This window comes from Cricetulus griseus, chromosome 4 (genome assembly GCF_003668045.3).
Source record: "Cricetulus griseus strain 17A/GY chromosome 4, alternate assembly CriGri-PICRH-1.0, whole genome shotgun sequence".
Taxonomy (NCBI): domain Eukaryota; kingdom Metazoa; phylum Chordata; class Mammalia; order Rodentia; family Cricetidae; genus Cricetulus; species Cricetulus griseus.
Window position 1 is genome coordinate 131,827,792 of NC_048597.1, and position 12,164 is coordinate 131,839,955.

General features: G+C 37.9%; 1 protein-coding gene across 1 annotated transcript in view; it reads right to left on the reverse strand.

The window, feature by feature from the left end:
• Positions 1-401: 401 nt before the first annotated feature.
• The window catches only part of LOC113835255 (mucin-16-like), a 153,608-nt gene continuing 141,845 nt past the window's right edge, over positions 402-12,164 (reverse strand). The window contains exons 74-84 of the mRNA XM_035444198.1: positions 11,452-11,517; positions 10,103-10,215; positions 9,961-10,019; positions 9,666-9,838; positions 8,856-8,891; positions 6,694-6,854; positions 6,304-6,371; positions 4,045-4,211; positions 3,290-3,331; positions 2,893-2,972; positions 402-500 (exon numbers count right to left, since the gene is read on the reverse strand). Coding sequence (XP_035300089.1) covers positions 402-500; positions 2,893-2,972; positions 3,290-3,331; positions 4,045-4,211; positions 6,304-6,371; positions 6,694-6,854; positions 8,856-8,891; positions 9,666-9,838; positions 9,961-10,019; positions 10,103-10,215; positions 11,452-11,517 — 1,064 coding nt within the window. The remainder of the gene's footprint in view (positions 501-2,892; positions 2,973-3,289; positions 3,332-4,044; positions 4,212-6,303; positions 6,372-6,693; positions 6,855-8,855; positions 8,892-9,665; positions 9,839-9,960; positions 10,020-10,102; positions 10,216-11,451; positions 11,518-12,164) is intronic.

Here is a 12,164-nt window from a genome sequence, read left to right on the forward strand (position 1 = left end):
AATGAACTGTGTTCCCTGGCTCTCTAGTCCAGGCTGGCCTTGGACTAACAGAGATCCGCCTGCCTCTGCCTTCCAAGTGCTGGGATTAGAGGTATGTGTCATCACTACCTAATTTAAACCATTCTTTAAGATGCTATTGTCAGATATTTTGTTTTAGCAGCAAAAAGTAACTAATACAACCATTTTCATGAATTCCCTGCCTGAAGAATGACATGCTATGAGGCCACAGACCATAACTAACAATCTCCATCAAGACTTAATAAAGGAGGAACTTTCTTTGCTTAGTCACCAGGGACCTCCTCAGGGATCAAGTCAAGAAAATCATAGATTCTGAGTCTGATAAACGTGGTTTATTTATTTTTTGGACCCTGTTAGGGAGAAGGTATCCCTGGTAGGTGGAGTCATGGGAACTTCCTCAGGTCTAGGTGAGGCAGGTAATAACCTAGGCGGTGACGTTGAACCTGGTAGTCTCCTTCCTTTTTTCTTCTGCAGATAGTCACCTGTGAAGGTCAGGAGAAGCCATTAGCCAGAATCCTGGTAGAGGAGATATCATGAATGAAAACATGGCCAAAGCCAGAGGTCTTATGTTTCCTATATCTCTTTTCTTCCTTTTTCTATTTAGGCTTCTCCCTTAAAATGACTTCCCTCTCTAGTCTTTATTACCCCATCCATATATCTCTTATTTCTCTTTCTGAATTAATTTATTAATATTCATTAAACACTTAGCTATCAATCATGTATAGAATTCTCTGTCATGCATCATTAATCTAGTCTCTGCTTGTGTCACCAGTTGTCTCTGTCAGCTTGCAATCATTTATGATATTATCATTTATCTATCATGTACTAATGTATTATCTGTTATCTATATGGTTATTATCAACAATCTGTATACCATGTCAATTAGCACCTGTGAAACAAATATCCATCATATCTCTCTTTATATATTTCTAACTATCTGGCACTTATCTACTTATTTATATTTTTCCCAATATTATTTTCTCCTTTCATTCTCAGCCCAATTTCTGTGCTTTCTCCCCACTGTCATTCTTCTAGCTTAAAGGAAAAATAACGGACATACAATAAAGTTAACAGATCTAAAATGAATGATTTAGTGAGGCATAATGGTATGTGTCTCTACTCCTAGCAATTAGGAAGCTGAGTTAGGAAGATTGTTAATTCAATACTAGCCTGGGCTTTAGAGTGAAATACTGTTTCAAGAAGAAATGAATTATTTGACAGGATTTTATTACAACTCCCTAAGTCATCACTCAGAAAGTTGGTGAGAAACAGCCATTTATCATCTCTATCTGTGTTCTGCTTCATTATAATGCTTTCTTCTTTGCCATTCGCAAACATAATTATGATTCCAGAAATCTCAGGGCTGATTTCTGTCTCTATAAATCAGCCATTCATAATTTTTTATTATCAAATAATATTCAATTGTTGAGATATACCACTTGATGGAAATGGAGCTAGCTTGTTTTCAGGTTGTGTTCATTTTTCTTTTCTTTTTTAAAGTTTGGCTAGGACTAAAAAGGTATTTATGTACATTTTTGTGTCTTTTGATAGGTATTCTCCTTTATAGTATTTAAAAATATTTTCATATGATATATTTTGATTATATTTTCTCTCCCCAACTTCCCCCAGATCTTCCCCACCTCCCTAACCCATTCAACATCATGCTCTTTCTTTCTCTCTTAAAAAGGGAAAGAAAATCAAAACAAAAATGCAGTAAGACCAAAAAATGTCAAAACAAAACAAAAAAATCACCCACCCCCCAAAACCCAATGATGTTCATTTTGTATTGGCCAACTACTCATGGCCATAGTGCCTGCTCTGGAGTATGGTTGATATATCTAAGGAGACCCCATTGAAGAAAAATGATTTCACCTTTGCTATCACATACCAATTGAAAAAAGCTTCTTGCTTAGGGGTGGAATTTTATATCTTCCTTCCCCCTTCAGTGCTGGGATTTTTGTCTTACTTGAACCTGCATAGGTCTTATGAATAGGTATGTTCATTTTTCTTGTATAAATTAATAGGTTTGGGATGGATGTGTCTTATGGCAAGCATATGTAACTCTCAAAGAAATGGCCAACATACTACTAGCTCTCAGTAAGACTTTCTGTTAACTCATATCTTTGCCTGTACTTACTAGTATCAGCCTTCTAGTTATTGTTTTATTCATGTTGTTATATCCCTGCATTTCATTAATGACTAATGTTAGAATTTTGAGGTCCATTGTAGAACATACTGACTACAGTTAATGTAATATATATTTCAGAAATGTCCAGAATAAGATTCAAATCACCCAAAATGATATGATATATTTACTTGACTTAGTAATTTCTTAATGCATACCTTGTGACTCATAAAAATACACATTATTTGTCAAATAAAAACAAAATATATACAGAGCATGGTGGCACACTCTTGTCATTCCATTATTTGGGAGACAGATTTGAAGTAAGCTTGGGCTAAAAGAAAATAAATATACCAACAAACAAATATCAATAGCAGTAAAATTAGAAAAGAAGGGTTAAAAAGGGCAGCCACATATAATCTAGATGAAAATTTTCATAAATATCACGAGCAAAGGACTTGTATATGTATAATAGACAGTCATATACTGCATAACATTAGGGCCTTATTTTATGAATGCAATGTCTTTTGTACAAACATTATAGACTGTATTTAAACAAGCATAGATGGATACAATGGAATTAGAGAGCAGCATTTTGGAAAACATTGTCATTTATGTGACATACATGTCCCATCCTAGGACCATCCTAGACCAATGAACTGCTGTAAGGTGCTTGTCTGTTTAAAAGTTCGTAACAATTCAGTATTGAGAATACAGACTCCCTCCCACACACACACTTCCTTGCTCACCAGGAAACAACACATCAAGCATGTGATGAGTATCAGTAGTACTGCCAAGCAGATGAGAATGATAGCCCAGAAGGGAAGACCTGGGGAGACAAATACTGGAATGAGTCCCACATTTCTACCTCCTGCCAATCCTTCCTGAACCCTAAGTGTTCTGAGGATGGGTATGAATCTTGTGGAGAGAGCTTCACAGCTCACTTTCATATGAATCTGCATCCCACTTCTTTCTGTATGGGCTTCAAACAGGATGAAAACCCTAATGTCTTTCCACTCTACCTCATCAGTCCTTGCCATGGTTTGACTCTGTTTTACCATGACCCTCTGCATATAGCACTTGATAACAGAGCTACAGAGAAGATGCTCCCTTGATACCCCAGACATGGAATAGTCTGAAACTTACCATAATTCTTCATCACATCATCGTCCCTGCTTGAAGAATACCCTGGAAATAAATGAAACAGAATGCACATGAGATTTTTGTTTTGAGTTTTTCAAGACAGGGTTTCTCTCTATAGACCCTAGCTGTCCTTAAACTTTCTCTGTAGGCTAGCCTGGCCTCAAACTCAGAGATCTGCCCATCTCTGCCTCCTGTGTGTTGGGATTAAAGGGGTGTTCTATGACATCTGGACAGTCTTTACTATTTGAGTCTAGGTGTAAAATTTAAGGTATTGGGCATGGGAGGAGAGTCCCGTACACTCTCAGCCATGCTTTCTTTTTTATTTTATTTTAAAAAATTTTTGCTCCTTTGAGATAGGATCTCATTATATAGCCCTAGCTGGCCTGGAAGAACTCACTATTTATTGTAGGCTGGCCTTCAACTCAAAGAGCTCTACCTGTGTCTGCCTCCATTGAACTTAGACTAAAGACATTGATCATCCTGCCTGGCTATTCATTTAAATGAAACTTAACAGAAATACAGAAATGTAGACAGAATAGTGTAATAATTCACTGCTTACATTTAACTATTTGTATTTTATCCAATTAAAATAGTATTTACAAATGATTGCCATTTACTATCTTTGCTTCATTTAGCATTTTCATTCAAATTTTAAAATCAAATAGACATCACCTATTTTATTCTGAAGAAAAGAAGAAATCTAGCTAAGAACCCATGGCTGCTAATGTCAGCTTGATTCACTGACCAGGGAGCCTTACCATCCACAAGAACACTCTGCCTGTCTAGTGTGAAGTTCAGCAACCGGGTACCATTTTGTGTCATCCGAAGGAATTCCTCATAGATAGCAACTCGGTCCACTCGTCGAGCCAATGGTGAGAAGTTACACAGGGAATCTACTCCTGTGTGGTTGCTGTTGGAGACATACCTAAGAGGGCACAGAGGATGAACAAGGATTTTTTATTCTGCATTTATTATAGATTATCTGTTGCTATTCTCTTTCTTGGAGAATTTTGTCCAACATCTGCATCTACACTTTTCGATATAGGTATTAGTTGTATCATGTTTCTACTTTCTTTATACTAGAAATGTAGCTAGACCTAAATTAATATTCTGTATTATACTCTTCCTCCAAAGGTTCTGTGATCATTGTGTAATGGGGCTGAAAGATTGTAAGAGCCAGAGGTCAGGAAGGAGGGCTGTGAAACAGTGCTTTTTAGATATAACTGAACCGCTGCATTCATGAACTCACAGGTGCTGTGGTAGCCTGCAAATAGCTTACAGAAGATAAAGCCAGGCTAAGACCTTGTTACCAAAGGCACCAAACACTTTTTTCATAGGATATGGAGAAATCTAGCTGGAACTTATCAGTAAGATTCTTACCTAATGGCCAGCTTTACAGTACTGGGAGGTGCTATGCAGGATTATAGGAGGAAAAAAGTCACTACCAGTCTTTTTCAGCTGTGAACCCTAGGAGCTACAATTATGAACATGGCAAAACTTTCCCATGGGTTCAACAACCACAGAAACGGTATAGGGTAACCAATTGCTCTTCAGCTGAATTTAAGACCTGCTTGCTCTACAGGAGAAAACATATGTTTAGTACTGTAAATATGGCCAAGAACCCACAGTTGTGGAGCTCATAGTCCCCAAAAGCAAACCCACTACTATTAGTTTGCTAAATGGAAATAATTAGAAGAGACAGTCAACAATGATTCATAATCACATGGAGTCTACAATACCATGGGCTCCTAGATCTCTCCTCATATGAGATTCTGCAGACTTTTTGAAAAGTATTTTTATGTTCGTGTGTGTGTGTGTGTGTGTGTGTGTGTGTGTGTTCACATGTGCTACATTGCTCATATGGATGTCAGAGGACAACTCTTAGGAGTTGGTTCTCTCCTTTCTATAATGAGCATCTTGGGGATCACACTCATGTCATCATTCTTGGGGACAAGTGTGTTTTTATCTATTCAGACATCTTATTAACTGGGAGACTCTCAAATCTCCTGGGCACTTTATTTATCTGTTGAGTAAAGAAAACATTGAGGCAAATGATTATTTACTTGAGATTGGGTGCCACTGTGTAGTCCAGACTAGTCTCAAACCCCTGATCCTCCTGCCTTGGTCTTTAATATTGAAGACAGACATTAGCAGGTGTGGAGGCCATAAAAGATGCTCCCCTTCCTCATAATCAGCTTTGGATTCCATAGACTGATTCCTTGTTAACATTAAAAAAGCATTACATTTGCATTCCTTAAAACTTAGAATTTATATAAAAGGTGGCAATATTATAGTTTTGTTGAAGTCCTTTAAGGCAAATTTACTTCCCTCTGGTCAAAAGAATATATTCTGAGTTCTACCTCTATCCCTGGGTAGAGTCATGACATTCTTTGCTGCTTGAGAGGTAAGAATGTTTTATAACGCTATCTCCTTATAAGAAAGGAACAATTATTCTCTTAAAGTTATGTATTTATACTCATTAGAAGCCCATACTTTGATGCAGTTGCTTACTTCCTACTGCATGAAAAAGACAGCTTTTAGTTAACAATTTTATATCCCTTGGGATATCTTCCCTAAAATAGGAACCAAGAAATTATGAAAAGCGAATCATTTTAAGCATCTTTCCCCTGGCCAGCTTTAGGGTAATAGGTATATGGGCCATGCCAGGTTTTTATATGTGTTCTAGGGATTTCAACTCAGATTTCCATGCAAGGTCAGTATTTTATTTACTGAGCTATCTGCCCAACTTGCATGCCCCCTTTTCCTTTTGAATCTACATTTTGGTTGCTATCCTTGACAAGGCCACTAGAGTGCAATGCTATCTTATGACTGCTCCCCATGGCTGTACTGTTAAAACTGTAATAACTTCCCAGATTTGATGATACAGAGCTGCAATCCTAGCACTCTGTAACAGAGGTGGTGGTAGCAGGACCAGAAATTCAAGGTCATATTCAGTTACATAATGAGTTTGAGGTCAAGAAGTCCTCAGTATCAGTAGGTCTTGAATTGGCACTTACCTGAAGGCTAAAACTTGACACTCTGAAAAGTAACTCTTGATGCTGCTGTTTCTGAAAATCTGGTTGAGCTGAAAGATAGGGCAATGTTTCCTATGTCAGAACCTCGGGTTCCATTGTCAAAGAAATTAGACAGCTACTAAGAATACTTCCTGATCTACGTTTTCATTGACAAATGCAAGCCCAAGCATAGGATGTTTTATTCCAGAGTATGACATAGCTGTAGCACCCTTTCCTAGCTATGGAGTCTCTTTGTATTTTTCATAATTTATAAATGGGAATAAGAATGTATTTTCAATAACTCTTATTTTTTTTAAAAAAATCACCCACTGACCCAGTGTTCACAGTCAGTTTCTGCCTGGGAGTTAAGTGGACAAGCAACATGATTCTTACCGCATATTCAATGCTTCTTTTGTTTTGCTGGTGTTTGGTGGTGCCTGGCTGTGCTATGTCGTGGGAATAGGGTAGGTTGGTGATGGTAAAGTTCAGGTTGAAATGCTGAGAGCTGGAACTTGTTGGGATTTCTGTTGGCTGAAGAATGGGTGGCTTCATGTCTAGAGAGACGGGGGGGGGGTAAAACTTCCATATTAACTATTTGTCAACAACCAATCAGCCATTCATTATTCATTATGGACACTCAAGGAGGCAGCTCATCTTAGTTTACATGTAGGTTGCTAAGGAGATGGCTGAGTCAGTGTGTGCTCATTTCACAAGAATGAAGACCTGTGTTTGAATCCCTAACACTCAAATAAAAACCTGGGAGCAATGATCTACTGTTGTTATTCTGCTAAATTTACATAGTATAAACTACCTTATAAATTCATATCTCTCCACCAATTGGTATCTCTCTACCTATAGATTAATGCTACTTCTACACCTCACCAGAGAAGTTCTATTGCACAGTAGAAAACGACAATACTTAATAAATCCATAACTGATCAAAGTACATACTATAAATTTCTTTGGAGTGCTCAGCAACAAATGGGACATTTATATCACACAATACTTCTCCTGAAGGATTTAGGGACCATTACCAAATAGGGGGCGGGAAGAGTATAAGAGCCAGAGGTCAGCAAGCACTGGAGAAAATCAGCATCTGGTAGACATAGTAGTATTTCTGTATTCATATACTGACAGCAGTTGTGGCTGCCATCACAAAGTCTTACAAGATTCCCCCTCCTTTATAAGCCTCCAACTGCCAGGCTCCTTTGCTAGGGATAGAGGCTTATGAAGCCTAATCTTCTCCATGCTGGAATGTTTACTGGATTGATCTTGTATTTGAGAGCCATTTAAAAGCAAAGTTTAAAAGAAGAAAAATCTTTAAATATAGAAAGGTTTTTTTAATAAGGCAAAGTTCTGAAGATTATTGTAAAATGTGGTGGCTGTAATGAATATATATGTATAAATGATACTTTAACATGTAAATTATAAGAAGTGGTTTCAGTCAAGCATTTCAATACATGCATAAATATGTATGATCATATCCCTCTTTCTCCCCATTTTATACTATACTTTTCCTATCAATATACACTTAAAGTTTTTATAGAAGATGGTTGGTTTGGTTTTGTATTATTGAGACAAAGTTTCACAATGCCTCAGTAGGCTGGGAACTTACTAGGTTGCTCGAGATGGTCTTGTACTAATGACAATCCCCTCGCTTCAGCCTCCTGAGTACTAGGATTGTAAGTATTAGTCACTGGGCCCAGTTCTGAGAAGGGATTTTAAATGTTCTTCCTGTTTTTTCTGTCTCTGTATCTCTCTTTCAATAGCTTTTTGCAGGGATATGTGTGTTAACAATCCTTGATTGCAATAAATTATTACACAAACTATGGTTATCCCATACTATCCACTGTGATCAGTTTAGCTACATACAGTTTTATTTATCCCTTAAATCTCAACAAAACAGGTGGGAAAAGTAATAATCAACTTTAAAATAGATGACTTTAGTTTGGGCAGCAAATTTCTTGTCTAGTTTGGGCAGCAAATTTCTTGTCATTTGTCTGCCCTCCTTGTGACAGTTTAGGGAAGGTTATTATTCTACAACCAACATATAGGTTAACTTGGTTTTACAGAGAAGGGGGATAGAATAAGGTCATGAAATACTCATTGTAAATGCAGGTCCAGAACAACCAATTATGGTTGCTGATGGCTTTCCTAGTTCATGAGCTAGAGGCCTGACTTTCTTTTATAAAGCATTTAAATTGTACACTTACTTTCTATCTACCCACTGAAACAACTTATTTTAAGACCACATCTTGTTGATTTTCAAGATGGCTTTAAACCTGTGGATTTAAATAATTTTTCTGCCTCATCTTTCCAAGTATTGAGGATCAAATGTGCACACCACAATCCCTGGCTTCACAGTTAATATTTAATGATCATTTTTCTGATTCCTGCCAATAAAATGGAAGTGACTCACTCACACCTTGTTTTATGCTGGGGACACCCTAGTTTGTATTTCTAGCTCCTTCTCTTCTGATGGTTAAAGATATGGGCAGGAGCTGTTGTTTTTCCCCTGAATATAGTGGAGGGAGATTTTGTATTGGGTCACTTACCACTAGAGGTAGTTCCTGCAATCTGGTGAGTGTAACCTAGAAGGAGGAGAGGTATTGGTGAGGTATTTGTGAAAATATTTTAGCAACCTGGGACCCCGTCTCTAAACATATTCCTTTCTCATTGGAGCAATAAGTCACTCAAAAACCATAACTTCTTATCAGCTTACTAGCCACCACCTGTAATTTACTCCCTTTGTGGGCAAACATATCCATGAACTAGAGGCAGTGTACCAATCCATTTCAAACTGGTTTCAGATGCCTGAGTATAATTTTAGGGAAAATTCTCTATTTACCACCTTATGAGAACATGAGTGGACATAAATATGATTAAATAATATGCATCATTAGAAAGCACAGCCATAGTAAACAAAGATTTATATAACCTACATATAACAATCAAAACAAAAAGCCAGTTGCAACCCATCCCTAGTAAACAACTCAGCATCCTCCAGGACCAAAAGGAAAGAGCTATGAGAAAGTGACTCAAGGATCTTGAGCAAATTTAGCTTCAGCTTGATGCTTCCTTGCATTTTGTCTGGTCTTTATATTTTACTTTGCTTTTGAATTAAAGCTCTTGCTACTTAAGAACAAAACAAAACAAAACCCCAAAAGAACAAACAAAATCAAAATGAACAAACCAAAAATCTGTTGGTACTTAATTATTTGTGTGTGCTTTTTCAAATCTTTGAAGAAATGCTAAGAACCTAGAAACACTAAGATCAGACAGACACCACCAGTAACTTTGGCAGGTATAGAAAAAATTAAACAATGCCTGGAAACACTCCACAGCAAACCATAGATCACACTCACCATTGACATAGAGACTATTCTGGTCTAGCATATAGCTGCCCAGCTGGGTGACTCCGTGAGTCAGCTGACTAAGCTTTGTATACAGCTCCTGAGTGTCAAGCTCAGGATATGCTGGATTATGGCGGTAGGAGCAGATAACACTCACACCAGTGGCTGTTCCATTCTTCTTAGACCTGAAGATAAAGGGTTATAGAGACATTAGAAAGATCCTAATATGGATGCAAGTTCCAAAGAAGGAGGACCAAGAAAAAGAGTGACAATAAAGGATGGTCATTCCTGTGAAAAGTAGAATTACCTGAGGGAAGTCAGTTTGCAATCTGAATAGATGGATTCATTCTGGACCAAGGGTCCAAGCTGAAAAGTAAAAGCAAGGGAAGAGGTAATGGAGGTGGGAATAGGCCTCATCAAACTGGAAGTTATCAAAATGAGCATCTCACCAGGTGCTGCAGGATCCTCTCAGTGGAGTTGAACATGGCTGAGCTCATGCCTGCTGAGTATGGGAGGTTGGAGATGGTGAAATTGAGTGTGAAATTCTTCAAATGCCCCATAACTACAGGAAGAGAGGAAGACAAATAACCGCAAATTATAGTTTATGTGGGATAAGTCTGAACTCCTGCACTTATAAGGTCATCTTCTTTCCCATTGTATGACTACCTACAATGTACCTATCCATGAAAGAAGCTGAACAGCTCTTCATCTCCATGTTATACCAACTCTCTTTTCTGAATGTTCTTCACATGAATTCTCTGTGCTTCCCCACCACAGCTAGGTCTTATCCTCTTCTGCACATGTTAGAATACCCATTGGATTTTTTTGTCTAAAGGATGTTAACTATGTCCTCCAGCAGAAGGATCTTTATATTACAGAAACCTCACTAAGACTTCCCAAACTATAGGATTACTCATGACTCCTTTGGACTTTCAATAAGAAATTCAAATTTATTTTACTGTAGTTTTGTTTCACGTTTTGTGGGGGGGTGCATGGCCACATGTATAAATGTGGAGGTCAGGGATTGATACCAAGTATCTGCCTTGATCCCTATCAACCTTATAAATTGAGGCAGAGTCTCTTATTGAGACTAGCTGGTCAGTTTTCATGAGGGCCCTCTTTCTCATCTTTCCAAGTGCTGAGATTACAGATAGGCTACCATGTTTGGGTTTTAACTGTAATCCTCATGTTTGTTTAGCAACCACAACCACTTTAACCACCAATCCCAAGGTAAATCCTCTTGATTAGGCATTCAAGGTCTTTTCTGCTCTGCTGTCTACTGACCTTTTATCATTAGCTACTTACTCATTCCACAACTATCAACATGACTCCACGAGTCCAGAAATAGACATACAGAAGCTATACTGGGAGTGTTTTTGGTTCAGGTAAACTAACTTCTCTGTTCTTCCATCACATTATGTTGCCATGAGCCACTGAGCCCTCACTGAGGGAATACTCTCAGTAAAACTCCATTCCTTATTTATTTTGGTAACTTATACTCATCTTGAGAGATTTGGTTCAGGTGCAACATTCTCCAGGAAGTTATTCCCTCTTCATATTATGCTATGTGGCTCCTCTCCCACTAAAATTCATTACTTGGTTATAATTATTAATCCAGAGTCTGGTGGTTGCATTAAGGAAGGCATCTGATTGAATTGTTAGATTTATCTTTATTATTATAATGATGGCTTCACCATCAGTTATTCACATCCTAGTTTTCTAGTTGTCTTAAGGAAGTTAGGTAGTGAAGGCGTGGAATGGGAATCTCAGCTAGGATAGGAAAAAGGGCTCAACATACCTATTGTGGGTTCTGTCTGCATAGATGTTGATGGAGAAGCCAGGATGGTGGTTCGTGGCTCAGGAACTGAGGAAAAGATTATCATCAGGATGGAAAGAAGCTTCACATAATTAGTGAATCAGTGATCCAAGCCATGGAAATTATTCCCAAGTGGATTATAAGTAAGAGTAAAGGAAAGAATGATTGCCTGAATGAATGTGGACAAGTCTGTGAATGTTATCAATTCAAGATAGTGAAAGTGGGCCGTTGGTGGTGCACTCCTTTAATCCCAGTACTTGGGAAGCAGAGGCAGGTGGATCTCTGTGAGTTTGAGACTAGCCTGGTCTACAAGAACTAGTACCAGGACAGCCTCCAAAGCCACAGAGAAACCCTGTCTTGAAAAACCAAAAAAAAAAAAAAAGATAGTGAAAGTGGATAGCAGGAGAGGGTAAGCAAATAGGCCAGATGAACTGTAAGACAAAAATGTAGAAGAGATGAATGCATGAGTATAAGGATGATAGATAAATGGATAGTCAGAACAGATTAAAGAATATAAATAAAAATAGGGTAGAATGATGGAAGGAAGATAATATTTAAGAAAGAGTAGATAAATAAATGTACATGGAGATAGATGGGCATGTGGGTAGAGTTGTATATGGGTGATGGATGCAAGGATTGGTGTGGGTGGATATTTGGATGGATGTAAGGCCATAGAAAATAAGGACAAATTGTGG